At 34.6% G+C, this 21372-nt stretch overlaps 1 protein-coding gene across 1 annotated transcript in view; it reads right to left on the bottom strand.

Moving 5' to 3' along the window:
* The window catches only part of LOC145260492 (endoribonuclease Dicer-like), a 112753-nt gene that overhangs the window by 63212 nt on the left and 28169 nt on the right, over window positions 1–21372 (bottom strand). Inside the window, exons 4-7 of the mRNA XM_080118603.1 lie at window positions 15234–15402; window positions 11696–11952; window positions 8108–9247; window positions 2446–2547 (exon numbers count right to left, since the gene is read on the bottom strand). Coding sequence (XP_079974729.1) covers window positions 2446–2547; window positions 8108–9247; window positions 11696–11952; window positions 15234–15402 — 1668 coding nt within the window. The remainder of the gene's footprint in view (window positions 1–2445; window positions 2548–8107; window positions 9248–11695; window positions 11953–15233; window positions 15403–21372) is intronic.

Consider the following 21372-nt stretch of genomic DNA (forward strand, 5'->3'; position numbering starts at 1 on the left):
TCGGTTTAGTACAATTTCTTCTCTTCTTCCCTTAAAAATATTTTGTTTTTCCTTTTTAATTATTGGTTGGTGTTTGTGCAATTTGTTTGCAGTGCATTTGTTCCATTCCTCTTGCCACTAGTTTCCTATATATTCGTTGATTTTTCTTTTTAGGTCTGTGTGTGGTTATTTTAATTTTTTTCATTTGGTGGTTTGTGGCTTCTTTAGCCAGTTTGTCTGCCTTTTCATTTCCTGGGATGCCGACATGGCTTGGTATCCAGGCTATTATAATTTTTTTATTGTTTTTTTTTGGTTATTTTGTTGTATTCTTGTATAATTTCTGTGATAAAAGGGTGTTTAGATTTTTCTCCAAGGACCATGATACAGGATAGCGAGTCTGTATATATTATGAATTCGTTGATGTCTTTGATGTGTTTGAGAGCTATTTTGATGGCCTGCAGTTCGGCTGTATATACTGAAGCCTCGTTGGGCAGTCGTATTTGATATTGATTTTGCACTTGTTCCATTTATAATTTTAGACCCATTGGTGTATATTTCTATGTATTCTGCATATTTTTCTCTTAGTTCTCCGAAGTTGCTTCTGTTTTTATATTATTTGTAATGTTTTTCTTGTAAGCAGTAAGTGTTAGGTCGGTTTTTGGTTTGTGTAATGTCCATGGTGGTCTGTCGTTTATTTTTTGAGTAATTATATTGTCGGGGTTTTCATTGATTTCATGTATTATTTCTTTAATTCTGTGTCCAAAGGAGGGTATACTTTTTGGTTTCCCTGAATAAAACAAACTCACTAACGCACACAGACATCTCTCCCTTATATAATAGACTAGCATGGATACTCAGCGTTGCCCGGGTTGACATGAAGTTCTGTTTGGACACACCTACTATATTAAGGATATTGAACACTTTCATCGTGGGCAACGTTGATACCCCCACAACAATTTGAAAACTAAAGGAAATAAAAACAATAAATGAATTAAAACAACTTTTCTTTCAATCAAAATATCAGGAGTGAAAAAAAAAAAAAAAAAAAAAGAGTCACGATGGCTGGGCTTGAACATGAAACGCGACAAAGGGGAAGAAGGCAAAAAGTTATGGGCAAACAAGTGCTTATGATATCACGACATTGTAAAATAACATTTTTAAACAGTTTTAGTTAATTACACGTGCAGGACGTGTGAAAACTGATACGAAAATCGGACCTCCCTTCCAAAAAGGAGATCCAGTTGACCACCATAGAGTTAATCTTTTTTTTCTAATTTTCACATATTATGCATCCGAAGCATTACTCTTTAAGATAGTTCTGATTTCAACCCAGTTGAATGTAAATGACAAAGTTTTTAGCAGACATACAAACAAACACAAAAGCAATCAGGTAAGATTTATATAATAGACTAGCATGGACACCCGGTGTTGCCCAAGTGGGCATGAAGTAAAATTTGGACACAGGTGTTATACAAAGGATATCGAGCACTTTCTTAGATACCCCTACAACAATTTCAAAAATAAAAAACGGAATTGCTCAAAAAAAAAAAAGTGGGTGATAATTTCCCGACCAGATATTTTGGCAGAAGGGATAAGAAGAGAAGCACTTTTGTTGCCCATGCGTTGGACACCCCTCCCCCCCCCCCACACACACAAATAAAAATAAAATAAATGAATCAAAACAACTTTTCTTTGAATCAAAATAGCAGTGAGTGCCCATGTGACCGCAAAAAAAAGAAAAAAATATTAACTGCAGTAGGCAAGCTCGAACCTGAAACACGAAAGAGGAAAAGAAGGGAAAAAAATGGTAATGCACTAGCTGTCACAGCCACAATAACTTATGATGTCATGACCCTCCATCAAAGCCTTTGCTGGATATACAAAAAAAAAAAAAAAAAAAAATGCACACACTAACACACATTTTCGCTTTTATATTATAGACAATAATAGGCTAGTACATATTTTAATTTATGCAGATTTTGCATTTTTATTATAATTCTCTATTGATTTTTATATTGTACCCAATATACAGTAGTGATTTCAAAAGTTAAAAAAAAAATATGACTTGGGTGTCATCAGCTAGAATTGAAACTAAAATATCTAGTGCTCCAGCGTTTATTTATTATTATTTGAGCTAACGACAGATGGATATCAAAACTCTAAAAATCAATAGACTTTAACACATAAATGTAGATTTGCGCATCTGTAGAGGAGGACTTAGAGTCAACTTACACGTGCCAAGTTTCAATTTTGACCCCTTAGCAGCTATTTTTACTGGCTAAAAGCCAAATCAACAGGTCTAAATCTGTAGATCAAAAATTGACAGAGTAGTTACAGATCATTCTGCACACACACACACACACACACACACACACCCTTTTTATATATATTAGTCCTATTGTTTTAGGGTTACCTTTCAATATACAAATAAAAAAAAAAGAGTATGAAGAAATTAAATCTAGTTACCTGTTCAATTCTTTTGTAGGTTTTTAATTCAGTAGTGAATGGTTTCGCTTTCTCACTGTCAACGAGCATCAGAAAATTTGCATTCCTCGCTCGTGCACGAGCCTAATAAAGAAAAAAAAAAATAATCACAAACAAAACGATTAGAAAAGAATTTCCTATTCAAAATTTACATGATGAAAACATTCATTTATTCATATTATTTGGATTCTTACGACTATTGTTCTCATCTTGAGTGTCACTTTCACAACATTTCGGCCAATGAAACCTTTGCAAGGATCAATGGCGTAGTAGATAAAGTACTTGGCAAAATTCAGTTGTAATTTACACTCTTCTAGAGGTTGAAGGTTCAATTCTCAGTGCAGGCGATACTAAAATACAATTGCAAATTACCTAGCACCTCTACCCAGTCATGAATAATGGAACAAAAGCATGCTACCTCCATATATTAAATAAGGGGTTCGGTTTGAAATTCCCAAGTCCGACAGAAAGATCCCCCATCCCACCTCCGAGTCCGACCAAAAGATTCCCAGAGGTTACAGAGACTGAATGAAACATGAAAATAATACTCAACATCAGTAGTCTAAAGGAATCCAAATAATACGAATAATCTCCAAAATTCAGAAACATGTTCACACATAAGTTCAAATGTGATTGGTTGATAAAAAAGAATAGGCAGAGTACTAAAGCAGTAGTTTTTTACGATGCCAATATTAAAATTCAAATCTCTCAGAAGTCTAAATGATTTTTTTTTTTTTGACACATGTTTCATAAATTTTAAGTAATCAACATAAATATTTTTTTTTATAATTTGCAAAAAAAAAAAAAAAAAAAAAAGACATAAAGAGCATTTGGTATTAGTTAAAGTGAATTATTTTTTTTTTTTTTTAAATTCCTAACATTTTTGCCGTACTTGTGCACTATAAATGAATTTCAAACAAATGCATTTTAGATAAAAACACTTTTACATATTTAAGTGCCATGTTGAAATTAATAAAAAAATTGAAAAACTTTAAAAAATAACCCCATAGAAGATGTGTTAGATTCGTTTTTTCACACACAAAAAAGAAAATCATAGACACTAGCATCTAACAATTTGTTTTTTTCAATGACGAATTTCAAGGAAAGCAAGGGAGATAAGTCAGTTTGTTATACAGAATTAGTTGCAAAGAAATGTTCCACATTAAAACATATGATAAAAACTATAATTCAATTTTATTTTTACGGTTAATTATTTTCCTACTGGAATTTATACTAATTTCGACATTGACACCTAAGTATATAATAGTGCTTTTACACGAAATGAATTTGTTCAAAATATCATTACACCACAAGAGCACAGTTTTTGCCAATAAAAAACAATATGTAAATACATTCATCATAGTTACTTTCTCATGTAAATATCAAGTAGCCCTTTTTTTCCTCCTACTTTTTTCCTTGGCACTAAAGTCAAGGCCATTTTCTAGATAGCTTGTTCCCCGTTGACTGAGGTATGCCTCTGGTCCTGTGTAGTTCCAGGAGGGCCACCCTCCTAAGCTTTATCTTCTCTTATTTTGAGAAGTTAAGTTTATTGTTAATTGCCTGAGGGGTCCCTATTGGGCTGACCAGGCATGTTTTGCAGACTAGAATGCTCTTCCTCTAGAACACTGACTTTTCATATTTAATTTTCTAACCCTTGTGTCACATCATCCCACTTAGGGAAGGAGACGACTTCAAATATTTTTCTTTGTACTAGCTATAAAGCAGTTGAAGTTAGGTAAAGATGGAGATTGACATACCCAGGTACTGTGCCAACACTGTTCAAGGAGCGGGTATAAACTAGTAATATATTTAGAATTTTATTAGAAATTATAGTAAATAAAACTGGTTGTACCTCGACTTATGGGACAGCAAACAAGACCTACAGAAAGCAAAAGTTCAGTCTTTAACTGCAATGGCTTACTTCATTGTCCCAGATGCCTTAACAGCTGCTGTTGTGAATACTTTCTTCAAGTTAGAAAAGTAATGAGTCTTAAATGTTTTTGCTAACAAGTATATAGTGGGTTTGGTTTGGTTTAATTACTTAATGTTGAATCTAGTAATTTTGGAAAAAAAAGTTTTTATTCTTCAAGTTGCTTATATCTTGACATATTTATTCCTGGTGTTTGGTTTGATTGTTTTGTAGTAAAAAATTATTTTTGTTTTTGACTTTGCAGAACAACATGATTGAGTTTTGTAAAGAGAAAGGAAAAAATATCAATGCTGAAGGCATTTTTGGTCAAGAAGCCAGTATCTTTAGACAGCTTGATCTGGTAGCACTTGATGCCCTAACAGGTATTACTACTTAGGGCCAAAGTGGACCTGAGAGCAATGGTAACCAAGGGACAACTCTATAGTCCCCAAATGGAGCCTCACTACTGGATGTCTTTTGAGGTCATAATCTGAGTATTTGGAAAAAATTGACATCAGGATTATATTGATAAGTGATTGCCTAATTTTAAGCCATTAAAACAAATACTGATTAACATTCTTCATCATAAACACCTAACATGTACAATGTGTGTAATTATGCACTGTTATTTCTACATATGGGATAAATAAACACTATCCCTGTGTTAGGATCACCAATAAAATAAACCTGGGCCTGGTGTTGCCACATGCACCAACAAAACCATTAAAAAAAATTACATCAAATATAAAAGCCATCAGATTCAGAAAAAAGATCCAAGTGTCAAGATTGGTAGCAGCTTCTTTGATAGCCAATATGGGGTACCTCATTGGCATGCTAGCCCCCCTTTTTTTTTCAAGTAACTGAATACAACAAACCGAATACAGGTAAATAGGTACTTGTACAGTTTAATCAAGACATTAAAAAATGAAAATATCGAAAAAGTTTAAATTGTACATATCCGTTATGGAATGAAGTTCTCCGAAAACAAATTTCACTTAGCAATTTTTTTTTATTTTTTTTTTTTTTTTTTTATAGCAAAAAAAAAAAAAAAAAACAATTTGTTATGATACCGAGCAAAAGATTCGATTTTTAGAAAGAAAGGCTAGTATTAAAGATGGGGAGGGAGTGTCGGCGCTTTAAATTGAGTTATCTCCCCGTGGCGTGTTCAAAAAATTCCAAGACATCTATCTTCAATGTGCTGTTATAAAAATGTGTTTTTCTGCTGTAAAAAAAAACAAAAAAACTACTCTATAAAATTAAGTGAAATTCTTTTTCGGTGATCTACAGTCCAAAACGGATATGTACAATATAACCTTTTTTTTTTCTCGATATTTTCATTTTTTAATGTCTTGATACAAGTGCCGGTAAATAAATATGATCAGCATAAATCAAAAAGTCATGGAGAGGAAGAAATATGCATGCCTTAATGCCATTACTCTTTTATGATAACATTAATAATTCTTATTTCTCTAAGTCATCGGAAAAATTATCAAGGCTCTCTTTTCATTATCAGATTCACACCTATTTAAATTAAAATAATGAGGACTCTTTCTCTTATCAGATCCCATCAATTCTAGTGATCAATTTGAAAGCAAGTTTTCCTTCACACAAAACCCATAACTCGATCTGACAACACTGTACACAAAATGTTGAGAATCATGCATGGAATTTCAAATGGATCCGTTTATTTAATCCACAGAGGTAGCATGCTCTAGTTCCATCAGCCACGATTGAATGGAAGTCTTAAGTAACCTGCAATTGTACAACACAATACAATTGCAAATTTTTTTTTTTTTTTTAATTCAATCTTCACCCCAAACAAGGCAAGTGCCACTTTGAAGTAGGGGGCTACTATCGGGGACAATTTGCGGGGGCATTATGAAGGGAGATGAGTAGAAAGATGTTTGTTCACGTTACACTTGAACTTCTGCATATCAGTACAGTTGGGAAAGCAGTATCTCAGAAGGGAGTTCCAAAGACTTGCAGTTCTGGGGAAGAAACTATTGGAGTAAAAGGCTTTCTTACACCTAGAGATCTCTACTGTAAAGGGGTGGGACTTAGTTTCTTGTTGGGTTTGTCGAGGGTAGTCACATCGAGGAGGTACAAGTGCTTGCAGTTCGTCAGAGCAGCCACCATTAAAGTATTTGTAGAACAGGCAGAGAGATGCAACATTTCGTCGATGGGATAGAGGCTGAAGCTTAGATGACAGTTCAGGACCTATCAGGTTGGCGACTCTCTTTTGAACCCTGTCCAGGAGTGAGACACAAGCAGCAGATGCACCAGCCCAAATGTGACAGCAATACTCCATACATGGGCGAATGGTGGTCTTATAGAGGTACAGAATTATTAAAAACTTCTACGTGGTCATTGCTCATGGAATGAGAGTATGCTATCTTCATGAAATTAAAAAAAGGTTCCGTTCAAATTTTCATGCACAATTCCCAAGTTCAACAAAAGACACCTGAAGAAGGTAAAAAGTTACATCGACCAAAACGTTAAATAACACTCAAGATGAGAACAGTAATCCGAATAATCCAAATTATCAATCCTCATCTCAAAATTTCAGTACTATTATAAAAAAGCAACTCATACACAAAAAAAAAAAACTCCTTTAGACATATAGAACATATCCTATTGCTGTTCAAAATGCACTGTAAATATATTTATAAGAAAACAAAGTTGAAAATATGTGGGTTTTTTTCTTTTACACATTTGGAAAGTCATTGCATATGTGAGTGACATCAGATATGGTGCTATGCTAAACTCATTCATTTCAACTGTTAGCATTAGGACACGAAAAATATATTTAACCTGAAAACAGCATGTAATCAGTTCTTACCTTTGATTGTGTAATTTGTAATCTTCAAGGAGGTAGGGTTAGATTACTAATAGTGCTATTACAGAAGCACTGAACAAAGTTTACTTCCTAGAACAGCATGCCTGCTTTCCAGCTGACTACAACATGGTAGTTTTCAAGTCCAATGTAAACAATTCTTGTTGAACTGTCCTCTTAAGTAATCAAATTCTACCCAATTTCCACAACTACTAATCATTACACTGTTGTCTCACTGACAACCTTACACTCATTAACCTCTATCCTTAAGTGGCCTTCAGGCCTTGATAAGTGTAAAAAAAAAAAAAAAAAAAAATCCCCCAAAAAAACTTATACACAACGAAGCTCCTTTACACATAAAATCCTACTGACTATAAAAACATGTAAATATATTTGTAAGACTTTTTAATGAAAAAAAAAAAAAAAAAAAATCTGAAAATATTTTTGTTTTTTATGTGTTTGTTTTCTTTTTTGTATACTCTTTTTCACTTTAAATAAAGCATATTGCCACTTGGAAAGTAAGCAGCTACTATTTGGGATCGTATCTAACAGAGGACTCTGGGGAATTTAGCAGTGAGATGTTTGTTCACATTACATTTAAACTTTTGCAGGTTAGTACAGTCAGGAAAGCAGAAAACAGGGAAGGAATTCCAAAGTCTAATAGAAACTATCAGAGTAAAAGGTTTTCGGGCATCTAGATACCAACACTGAAAGGGTAGGATTTTGTTGCTTGTTGGGTTAGTCGGGGATATGTACGTTGAGGGAGCACAAGACACGTTTGGAAAGGCATGGCATGTTTCAGTGACAATAGTGTCATGCTAAACTTGTTCATCTCAGCTGCGAGCATTATTTGGATGCTGAAAATACACTTCATGTGAAAACAATAAGTAATCGGTTCTTACCTTCGACTGACTGTATGATTTGTAATCTTTCGGGGGGTCAAAACAAACCACAAGGTTACACTTCGGAATGTCAATACCTTCTTCAAAATTGGATGTTGCTACCAGCAGGTTAGTCTCTTGCATCCGGAATCTGCGTAAAACCTCCTCGTGCTTCCGGAAATTTGTTGAATCTCTTTTGCCGCCGTTTTTGTAACCGGTGATGTGACTGCTCTTCACAAAACATAGGTTCTCGTCCCACGCACACACCTCTTCGATCACTTTATTCAACGCGTAAGCAACGTATTTACAGTCCACAAATATCAATCCGCACAGTTTCTTTTCCTCATCCTGCTCAAGGGGATCTGCTGCAGAATTCTCCCCTCTAGCAGTGGGATGCTTGAGGGTGATATGTAAATCTTTACTTTGATGCCCGGAGTTATCGCAGTCATCAGAGTCGGACATGTCGTCCATGGTGTCATCATCGGAATCCAGCATCCCGTCAGATTCTTCATCTCGCAATATCACAAATTCAAATTCAGGTTTATAACTGCGCAGAATGTTGACTAGTTTGATGACTTTCGGAGTCACGAACTTCATGAACTCATCGATGCAATAATCGATGTTAAATAGTTTCTCAAAAATCCGAGTGACAAGACGCAACTGAGTCGCCGTGTAACGCAGCACCATCTTGCTGAGATCAGATTGCTCATGCAATACTAACTTGTCCACCTGCTTTATAAACATCTCCGCGATATGGTTCACGCACCAAGGACCGAGAACGTCTAGTATATTCAGGCATTCGGAAAGAACCGTCCTCGGCACCTGAAGAGGGTCCTTGCAGTTTTCCAGCTCCTTTTCGGACAGAACACACTCATCAATAAACAAAAGCGCCTCTTGTAGAACGACAGCAACGTCGGGCATTTGCTGGATTTCATCAAAATCATTGTTGCAGTCGTAGAGGGCTTCCTTTGGACTGGTGCCATGTCGTTCAGAAAAGACAAGAGTTGAAGTTTCAGCTGTTGAGTGAAATGTGGTTTCCAGCATTGTGATGGTGTTTTCAAGTTCAACGGGATCTTTGCACTTGCTGGAAAGCAAAGTGGCCGTCAAAACGACGATCCGGGGCTGGCTTATATGCTGGCACTTTTCGCATATCTTCATCACCTAAAGACAAGAGACAGAACAATAATAGATTATGATAATAAAATTTGTGCATATAATAGTGCTGATACGATTAATCAAAATTGAAACTTTCTATGGCATCGGATTCAGAAAAATTTGTAAACTATTTTCCGAAGCCCCCCCAAAATTGTTTTTATTTATTTTTTCTTTTGCTTGTTTCCGTTCAAAAATTTTAAATTTCCATTGTGGCATTTATGAAAAAATGATAAATAATTAATAATTTTAAATTGCTGGCAAAATTAAAATCTATAGATTAAACCTCCCACCCCACGACCACCACAAGTGTATTTTTACATTTGCATATATGACACAAGTTTTTATGGTAATTCAAATGAAAAAATAACTATAGCTAAATATTTAGAAGTTATAAAATAATCAAAACTAGTAATCATATCAGAATCAGAAATTTAGAATAGAATCTGTAATTGTATCAGAACTGGGGACAAAGATTGGAATACCATCATAATAAGTTTGATATCTGAAAATCCTATTAGTCGGTGATAGGAATATTTACAAAGTGAAACGGTATTTTGATTCTTTTTTTTTTTTTTAATTCAAACTTATATTTCCTTTGCACCCACATTGAGCTTGAGAAAGTATCCCGACAACGAGCACATAGCCAACTCAGATCTACCATGCTCTACATAATTAATAACATAAATAGTTTAGCAAAGAAATTAATTTGATATCCAAAACGTTTTTGTTTGTATTTTTTAAAGGAGGATAGTGTTTGATCAGCAATGCTGAGAAATCATGAGATAAAATACTGCTGTTTTTAAATCCCCCAAAGTTTTTCATGGTAAACAACTCATGATCACTTTGCCATCATTCCTTATCATAAAAGTAATCAAGTTTTTTTTCCCAAGAATATTTATTTACTGCCTATCTAGGAGGTTAGATAAGGTCAGATGTAAGTTTGGTGAAAATGTTTCTGTGAAACGAACTCGATTCAAACTTGGAACACCTAGGTTTTCATTCCAAGTTGTTAACCACTTAGCCACTGTCAGTTTTTCCGAAAGAGTAGCTTCCTTTGAAAGCATTTAACATTCTTAACAAATCCACCTTTAAAGTTTTACAAGCTATTTGCATGCAATAATTTTATAAATAAAGATTGCGACAACTGTAAATAAATTAGAGTTTTATAATAATTTGGTTAAATTAATAATTAGTACTTGTAGAGTTTAAGCAAGACATTAAAAAATGAAAATATCGAAAAAAAGGTTATATTGTACACATCAGTTTTGGACTGAAGATCTCTATAAAAAAAAAATTTCACTTAATTTGATCTAGTAGTTATTCTTTTTACAGCAGAAAAACATGTTTTTATGACAGCAAGTTGAAGGTAGCCATCTTTGAATTTATTGAACATGCCACGGGGAGATAACGCCGTTCAAAGCGAAGACACTCCCTCCTCATCTTTAATACTAGCTTTTCTTCCTAAAAATCAAACCTTTTGCTAGTATCATAAATTGTTTTTTTGCTGTGAAAAAAAAAAAAAAAAAAAAAAAACCTACTTGATGAAATTAAGTAAAATTTTTTTTTTTTCCCGGAGAACTTCATTCCATAACAGATACGTATAATATAAACTTTTTTTGATATTTTCATTTTTTAATGTCTTGATTAAACTGTACAAGTACCTAGTAATTTAAGGATCATACAACACTGGGATAATTAAATTTAACTTTTAAAATACAAAAAACAAAAAAAGAAAAACAGCATAGTTTAAAAATAATGCAAAAAATAAAACTCCAAACACTCCAGGGTAGGTACAAGTAATAATAGAAATAATACTCTTCTTTTTAGTTGTCCATTGTTATCCGATGAGGAGGAGGATCTTCTTGCGAGTGATGATGATAGTACGGTCACAGATCGGGTATGTGAAGGAGGTGCCAGGTGGAGCAGGCATAGCCTTGCGAGTATTCCTCTTTATATGCTTCACTGTATGGTCTTGTATTCACTGCTCCTCAATACAGTCCACTCCCTATGAACAGAGGAAGCACCAGAGATCTCAGCAGGAAGCAAGTTTCTCTAGTAAAGAGAGGTCTATTTGACACCTCTTCAGGGATCTCTTGATGTGGTCTTTGAAACGCTTCCTCTGCCTACCAGCACTTGAAGTAATGACCATAGAGGATTCTACGCGGTAGCTAGTCTGTAGCTGGGTATTCAAATGATGGTGCTCCAGCTACCAGAGTTAGCATTGGATCATAATGAATTCCACACTGTAGCTGCTTGCTCTCCCCAATACCTCTGTGCGGAACTTTGTACCTCCATATGATGCCAGGGATCTTCTGGAGACATTTTATGTGGAAGATCTTCAGACTTCTCAAATGGCGGCTATAGGTTGTCCAAGATTCACATCCATACAGCAGCGCAGTGATGTATACTAAATAATACTAAAACAAAAAGAAAAGCAAGGCGAGACGAATTTACCTCCATGTGTGCTTGGCTGCTGCAGATATTAGAACACTCATCGATGAGAAGCAGGTTTACGTAAGCCAAGGAGAAATATTCACGCTCCAAGAGTTTCTGCAAGAAGTTAGCAGTGGTGACCAGCACCTGGCGCTTCAGCAGTTCGGCTCTCCATTCTTCTTTATCCCAGCTGCTCAGTATTTCATCATCAGCATAATGAGCAACAACTAAGTCTGTGTGATGAGCAATTACCTTCGCCTGGCTCTCCAACTGAGATTCTGAAAAAAAGAAAAAAAAAAAAAAAAAATTTAATCATGTCTACCAGATTATCAAACATCAGAGATGATATGACATACACATTTAACGTCCCTGACCAATCTGTATATATCTAAAAGTTTACAATAAACTTCCTATCTGTGTTCGTTCTCCTAGGACACATCTCATACAGCAATCTCTGGTCCCCCTCACCAATCTTACACGAAAAACACCCGTCTAGCTGTCAATAATTTTCCCCATTCTTTATCTGTGCCTAAATCACAACATAGATTCCATGAACAAAGCTTCTTTCTTAGAACTGCACGCCTGTGGAACTCTCTTTAATTTGCCTGCTTCCTAGTTGACTACAACTTGGTTGTCTTCAAGTCCAACATAAACAAATTAATCCAATTTACCAAATTTCCATTACTACAATATTATCCCATTGACTGCTGAACACTCTATAACCCTTATCCTCGAGTGGCCTCTGGTCCTTGGTAAGTGGCGACTCCTATCTAAAAAAAAAAAAAAAATTGCTTATTTGTAATGAGACTCAAGTGAAATAAAACAGTTCAAAATAAAATTATAGAAAAATTTGTATACTTATCAGTTAAAAATATTAGTGTACACCAAAAATTATGGAAAAGTATCCAGTAGAATTTTAATAAAAAAAAAAGTGGGCTCCAAACAGTAAACTTATTTTTTGTTGAAAATTCTACTTTTTTTATTTTCATTAATTTTTTAGCATACACTAATATCCTTCACTGATGAGTAAGTATATACATGTTTTCCTGTCATTTTATTTTGAACTGCCATATTTCTCTCGAGTTTCAATATAAATAAGCACCCATATCTTAATTTTCCCATTTATAATATATGAGCAAGGTTACCTGGCATTGTCTTGGGTAAAAAAAAAAAAAAAAAAAGAAAAGAAAAGGTTAACAAAGTGTGTATAATATCTTTATATTAAAAACTTCCCTCTTTATCTCTTCTCCTTCCCTGTTTTTTTCACATCTCTCTCACCCCACCTATCTTCCATCTTTGCCCAGCCCATTCTCTCATATTTTAATGTACTGAAAATAAAAATAAGTCATTCATCTCTCCTGTATCAGAAGAGATAACATTGAAAATAGTCGGCTCCCTCTCCTCATGAAACCTGGTCTAGTTTACCCCAAAATACATTTTTTTTAAAGTTTTAAATATTAGTGAAATACACCATCCTCGCTTCCTCATAAAATTTTATTTTTTTTAGTAAAAAAACTGTGATAAATTTATGTGATTTTCGGAATCTGACATTTTCATTTCATGACAGATATATACATCATACAAATTTTTGTGTATTTTTGTTTTTTAATTAGGTTTAATTTTAGACAAGAACCAAAACTTTTATATACAGGGTGCATCTAGTGTTTGAGAACATCACTTATTTTATTAATTCTTTCCTGTATATTAACTTTTACCCTTTTTTTTTTTTTTTACAGACAATCAATCAAGGGAGATAACAAACTAACACAGGAAATGAAAAGACATGCTTTAATAGTTGCAACGATGTCAAAACACAGCGATTTGCAAATTGCACAATTTCTTAAAGTCACCTGATCTTTTGTTTTTAAAGGTCACAAAGAATTAGAAGATATTGATGGCCAAATTTCTCTGACAGCATTAGAACACAGGAGTTTATTTAACAAGTTCAGAATATCATTGACAAGAGCCCCCAGAAGTCAATGGGATCAATTGCAAAAGACTTTGGTGTCTCTGGAGCCACAATTCAAAGGACTGTCTATCAGAATCTTTGATACAAGTTTTATGTGATGTCCGACATCACCAAAAGAAAATCATCTAGTGAGATCCAAGAAACTTTTAAACAAACTGAAATATTCTGCTGAATAAGACATGCTTTGTTTTTTTTTTTTCAGACAAAAAGAACTTTGACCAACTTATGGCTTCCAAGCTCTCTAGACCTTAATCCGTTGGATTATTACATGTGGGGTGTTGTTGAGAGAGATATTAATAGACATCTTCACAACACAAAAGATTCTCTGAAAGCATCCTTAGTCAGAGTAATAGACAACATCGATGAGGATCATGTTATATGTACCTACCAAAAGTTTAGGTCTTGAATAGAGGCCGTCATTAAAGCAGAAGATTTCATTGAATGAATTTATTAAATAAGAATGTTGCTTATGTACCAATGTCGTTTTCTTTAATTACAGATGTGGTGTTGTTTATATTTTTATTATCCTTAAAAATGTATATAAATGTTCTCAAACACCGAATGCACTCTGTATGTGTGTGTATATATATATATATATATATATATATATATATATAAAATTTTTGGTTATATATTTATACTAGTGGGGGTACCAAGGAACACCGGGGGTGGGGTGGGTTAAAAAAAGAGGTAGTAGTGGGGGAGGGAGGTGAGAATCAAAACAACAGTAGGCAGTTTGGGTGAGGAGAGGTGTCAAAAAAAAAAAAAAAAAAAAAAGTGGTAGTAGGCAGGCAGGCTTGAACCCATAATGTGAAAAAAAAAACAAAAAAAAAAACGTAACGTCTTAGCCAAGGTTTCTATCATGCAACCGGAAGTCGGGAGCATTGAAATTAAGTGTAGTCAACCCAACAGTGACGATGACTTGCTAAAATGTCGGAAGAAAAAGCGACAACTCCTTGTACAAAACTGCCCAGTTGAGGGTGAAGGAATGAATGTTTTTGGCCAATTTTTCGATATGTGTCGCCCGAAGGATCAGGCCTGAAAATGATACCAATCTTGCAAGGATCCGTTGCGTGTTTGGAAAGATTTTGTGAGACATACAAACACACACACACATTTTTCCCTATATATATATATATATATATATATATATATATATATATATATATATATATATATATATATATAGATAAGAAAAAAAACAAACACTGGACGACCCCTATATATAAAAAAAAGAATAGTTTTATATCAAATTGTTAGTTATAACTAGGGCTCGGACAATAGCACATTCTTTTCATTGTTTTGACTCTCGAGTGTGTATCCGTTAATATCTTATATGCTTTTATACAGAGTGATGTGGTTCTCTGCTGATTAACTGTGCCGGATATATACTCGAAAGTCAAAACAATGAAAAGAATATGCTGTTGTCATAGCCCTAGTTATAATAATCATCATTTTCTGGATTTAACAACAATAAAAAAAAAAAATTTTTTTTTAAGTAAAAAACTTGCATAAATGTTTGTTGTTCAGAAATCATTGAAAAATAATCAGAAATAAGAGATAATCACATGAAAGTGATTCTTTACTTACCTGAGGATACAATAAAGATCGTGAATTTGCGTTTATTGAAGTCCATGGGCATGGGTCGAACATCGACAGCCATCTCTTTGATGAGCATGACTGCGATGAACGTCTTGCCTGCGGGTGAATTGACGCATATTATTGTGTTCTGCTCAAGAGCTGCGTCCAACAGTTCAAGCTGAATAGAAGAAACGAGAAATTAGGATTTTATAATAAGGATAGCACACATAAAGGATAGTCATATTCTAGAGAATATTCACAGAATTTATTTAAAAATACTATCAGGGGTGCCCAGCACTGCCAGATCATAAAATATGCTTAAATATATTTTAATTTACGCAGAATTTATTATTATAGAGTCAATTGTACCAAATATATAGTAATGATTTCAAAAGTAAAAAAAAAATATGATTTTAGTGCCATCAGCTAGAATTGAAACTGAAACCAAAAACATAGTTTCATGATTGAAACTATGTCTATAAGTTAAGCAAAGACTGAAGTTTATTTGTATTCAATATGGTTGGAAAGGAGTGTAAATTTTATTAAATACAAGCTGGTTACCATGACAGCAATGTTTTTGATAGATAAAATGCAACCAAAGGCGGTCAAATGGTCCACAGAGTTTGATAATTTACATACAAGTGAAATTACATAAAAATCAGAAAAAAACAAATCTTTGTTAATCATCAATATTAATCATATCCTCATGGGGTTCAAAAAAAAAAAAATTAAATTAAAAAATAAATGAATAAAAAATTTTTTTTTTTTCAAAAGTGCTCAATACATATATAGAGCTATTACAAGTTAAATTATATAAACATCAAGAATAACCCAATGCAGATTAATCTATGTTTCCACAATATTAATCGTCACTCCAAAAATAACTCTACATATGTATTGAGCACTTTTGAAAAAAAGTATTGCTTATTTTAGCTCAATACATTTGAACTTATTTAATTATATACATGGAGATTTTTTTTTCTTGACTTTTTTAAGGATAATTAAATTTGGTATAGTGTGTCTTCTTCCTAGGATATCGAGAAAGTAGTTTTCCCTTAGATCTGAACGATCACCCATGGACACATGTTTCTACATAGCATAATTCATCAGCATAACTGACTATACCAGGACTCGAACCTCTAACCATAGTTACTATGATCAAGTGTGAATACTGATATGGCAAAATGTGCCCATAGATAATAGTTTTATAAGTAAAATAAATAATATTTATTTGTTTACGTCAAAAAGAAAAAAAAAAAAAGAAGAGAAGTGCAATCATTTGGATCTAAGAAAAGACAACTTCCTAGATCTCCTAGGAGACGCTCTATATCAAATTTAATTATCGTTAAAAAATCAACATAACTTTAAAACCAATAAAAATAGCACATAATTTCAATTGCGGTATTGTGGTGTAACAGTACCTACATTCAATCATAGTACCTATGGTTGGAGGTTCGAGCCCAAGTACAGTCAGCTATGCTGATTAGCCATGGTACGTTGAAACACGTGTCTGTAGATATATATATATATATATATATATGGTTATATATTTTAAATGTGACCCTGTCTGTCTGCAAAATAGTCTTTACCAAACTACTGTCAATTTTTGGTCTACAGGTTTGAAACTAGATATATAGGGTTATTTGAACCTGTGGAACAAAATCAATTTGATTTTTAGCTGAAAAAATAACTGCTAAGGGGTCAAAATGCTCTATGCATGTGCAAATATTAATTCGCACTTTTTATTTTAAGATTCAAATATTAATAACTACATTTTATTTCAGTATTTAATTTATGTATTTCTGTTGTATTAAATGCTAGCTTTAATTTTTTTTTTTTTTTTTTTTTTTTTTTTTTTTTTTTCTCGTCCATAAATGTTTATCTACCAAGTTGATCTTAAATATTGTATAATCAATCCATTATATTATCATTTTCAGTCCCCCACCCCTAATTTCTGGCTCCCATCTTATCTCGCAATTACTTATAATCGTCACCAACTAACTTCGGAAGAACCCCCCCCCCCCCCATCCGATTTTGTTTTATATCCTAAGTTGCTTAAAACGTGATTAGTTAAAGTTCAGAATAAAATCACGCTTTCTCTTAACGGTTAATTTAAAAAAAAAATCTTCTGAACGCTATTAAAAGTTAAATTCTTCACTAGTTTGGAGACGGAATGCGTTGTTGTGATAAGTGATTTTCTCTATTAATTCGCACTTTTTATTTTAAGATTCAAATATTAATAACTACATTTTATTTCAGTATTTAATTTATGTATTTCTGTTGTATTAAATGCTAGCTTTAATTTTTTTTTTTTTTTTTTTTTTTTTTTTTTTTTTTTTTTTCTCGTCCATAAATGTTTATCTACCAAGTTGATCTTAAATATTGTATAATCAATCCATTATATTATCATTTTCAGTCCCCCACCCCTAATTTCTGGCTCCCATCTTATCTCGCAATTACTTATAATCGTCACCAACTAACTTCGGAAGAACCCCCCCCCCATCCGATTTTGTTTTATATCCTAAGTTGCTTAAAACGTGATTAGTTAAAGTTCAGAATAAAATCACGCTTTCTCTTAACGGTTAATTTAAAAAAAAAATCTTCTGAACGCTATTAAAAGTTAAATTCTTCACTAGTTTGGAGACGGAATGCGTTGTTGTGATAAGTGATTTTCTCTATTAATTCGCACTTTTTATTTTAAGATTCAAATATTAATAACTACATTTTATTTCAGTATTTAATTTATGTATTTCTGTTGTATTAAATGCTAGCTTTAATTTTTTTTTTTTTTTTTTTTTTTTTTTTTTTTCTCGTCCATAAATGTTTATTTATCTACCGAGTTGATTGCAAAAATAGATTACCTAATTGTACTCATTTTTAGTTCGTGGGAGGGGAATCTATCACCATACTTTCCCTTAAACAGGTCCGTTGGACTTTTATTAAGTACAATACTTAATAGTTATTTTTTTTTTTTTTTTTTTTTTAATGGAGAGTAGAAAACGCATTGTGGATGCGTTATCGGCAGCTCCTGTTACTCTCGCTTCTTCCTATTTGTCCCTCAGTCCTCATTTTTAAATGAGTGATTTTTCTGACAAAGGGAGAAGAAAAAGCTGTTTTCTAGGTTGGCAGTATTTTTGCGCGAACAGTTGGCAGAGTTGGTGGAAATTTTCTGTTTCTATGTCTATCCTTGTAGCCATGTCACTAGTAAGGGTGCTGGAGGTAAACGTTTTGTCTGGGCTGACGTTATCCGCCTGATAGTCAGGGACCCGAACCTTGGATTAACCACTAAGGAGGCTGTCCTATCAGCAGGTGCAAAGTACTGGGGCTGCTGTATTGCCATTTGGTGAATGGAATCTGGACCATGCAGTAGCTTCTGGTGGGGCCTCTCGATGCCATACTAGTGGGTAATTGTTACGGCTTTACCTTATGTGGTACAAAAAAAAAAAAAAAAAATTCTTCGTTTCTTTTTCTCTCTTAGTTTCCCCTCTCTGTCCTGCTCTAAGTAAATCTGTCGACCTAGTCCACAAATTCCAAAATTTCATCATGACAAGTTTCAAGAAAAAATACACGATTAAACCCGGTTCTCCAACTTCCAACGTAGACCCCTACTACCATGTCTCCTTCTCCAACATCAGGGGTCTACGTTCTAACCTTCCAGAGGTTGAAACCCAATTACAGGAGACTAAACCAGACCTTTTATTTTTAAGTGAAACTGGCATTGGACAGGCTATTTCCCTTGATGAGTTTGCAATTACAGGATACTCTAACTTAACTTCTAAATCTGACCCCCAAGATCGCCATGGGCATGGAATATGTGCCTATATTAAAGATAGCTTTCCATGTGGGAGGGACATCTCCAGGGAAGATCCTAACTTACCTTATATGTGCTTCCGGGTTGCTTTAGCTCACACTACTGCATTTATATTTACTCTCTATCGCCCCCACAACAGCGGAGTTACTATCTTTCAAAGCATATCTGAGAAAATTGACCAAGTCCTTTCTACTTATCCTTCAGCTAACATTCACGTATGTGGAGACTTCAATGTTCACAACGTCGAATGGTTGACCCACTCAAACAAGACCGATGATGAGGGGAGGTTCTGTCATGATTTCTCCATTGCCTATGACCTCACTCAGATTGTTCAGGAACCTACCCGTGTGCCCGATAATGACGGCCAGTATGCGAGCCTACTAGACCTTTTTCTCACAACTTGCCCTGAACTATGTTCAGTTTCTGTTCTGTCGCCTCTTGGATCTTCTGACCACTCTGTTGTATCAATTAAGATAAAAATGAAATGTAATAAGTCCCCAGACGTACCTCTTCATCGTACAGTATATCGATACACTAAGGCTGACTGGGATAGCTTCCGTACATTTATATCTGATCTACCTCTGCATTCCATGTTTAAAAAGGATGTGTCCTCTATAGTATTAGACCTAACTGAATGGTTAATTGTAGGTATTGACCATTTCATACCCTCTAAAAAGTTTCAGCAAAAACCTAACAGCCAGCCATGGTTCTCTCCAGAATGTGCTGCTGCCATTGCGCACAGAAATCACTTTTTCCACTGCTTCAAACGTAATAGATGTATGGAAACTAAAGCCGTTTTCAGGACTGCCAGCAACCATTGTAAGAAAGTAATAAGGAACGCAAGAAAGTTGTATGCTCAATCTGTTAAGTCCAAAGTAGCTGAGCAGCGGCTTGGTTCCCACCAGTTTTGGCAAATAGCAAACAGAATCCTGAACAGAAGCGTGTGCTCCATCCCAACTATTATCAATGGATCTGAGGTAATCTCGTCAGCATCAGACAAAGCCAAACTCTTTGTCAAGAACTTTGCAGCTAATTCTACCCTTTGCGACCAAGACCGCCAACCCCCAATATTTCCTCTTGTATCAGAAAACACGCTATGTGATATACGTATATCTGTACGTGATGTTGCCAAACTAATCAAAAACCTTGATTCCAGTAAAGCAACTGGCCCTGATGGTATTCCAATCATAGTACTCAAAAAACTTCAACCTGAACTAGCGCCCATACTTACAAAACTGTTTAAACGTTGTCTTAAGGAGAATAGTTTCCCATCTCCCTGGAAAATCTCATCAGTATGCCCTGTATTTAAGAATTCAGGTGATCGCTCATCCCCCTCTCAGTACAGGCCAATAAGTCTCCTGTGCGTCATGAGTAAGTTGCTAGAATCTGTATTAAATACAGAAGTAATCAAACATCTCAACAAAAATAACCTTCTTAGTGACACTCAATATGGTTTCCGTTCTGCTAGATCTACAGCAGATGTCCTTACAGTTATATCGCATAGGATTAGCAAATCTCTCGACGGTGGCAATCTTTCTAGGGCAATTGCTCTTGACATATCTAAAGCCTTTGATAGGGTATGGCATAAAGGTTTACTTCATAAGATCGCTAGCTATGGTATAGCTGGAAAAGTCTTCTCAATTATTAAATCATTTCTTTCTGATAGATTCATAAGAGTAGTAGTTGAGGGGCAAAAATCAGAAGCTCACAATATTAATGCCGGTGTCCCTCAGGGATCCATCCTGGGCCCAACTCTTTTCCTGATCTACATTAATGATCTTCCAAATCATATCCTTACATCATTTGTAGACATTTATGCTGACGACACTACCATTTATGGTACCACATCTAAGACAGTAAACGAGCAAGTTCTCTCCAATTCTCTCTCCTCTGATCTTGAGCACGTAGTACAATGGGGAAAGGAGTGGCTGGTTACTTTTAATGCATCTAAAACCAAGCTTCTCTCTTTACATCATCAACATTCTAATCCACATTTGTCATCAATTGAAATGAATGGCTCTCGTCTTCAGGAGGCCTCAAGTTTTGACAAGCTTCTGGGCTTGACCATTACTCCTGATCTTAAATGGAACACGTATATCAAATCTGTTGCCAAGGCCGCTGGAAAAATGGTGGGATCTTTCTATCGATCCAGTAGATATCTCACTGCTGATGCTATTCTCTATCTATATAAGAGCCAGGTACGTCCAAGGATGGAATACTGTTGCCACATCTGGGCAGGAGCTGCTAGAAAGAACTTGTCCTGCCTTGATAGAGTTCAAAATAGACTTCGTAGCCTCGTAGGAGATGTCCTTTTCTCCTCCTTGCAACCTCTATCTC

The sequence above is a fragment of the Euprymna scolopes genome, chromosome 36 (assembly GCF_053919585.1).
Source record: "Euprymna scolopes isolate OS-2025 chromosome 36, ASM5391958v1, whole genome shotgun sequence".
Taxonomy (NCBI): Eukaryota; Metazoa; Mollusca; class Cephalopoda; order Sepiida; family Sepiolidae; genus Euprymna; species Euprymna scolopes.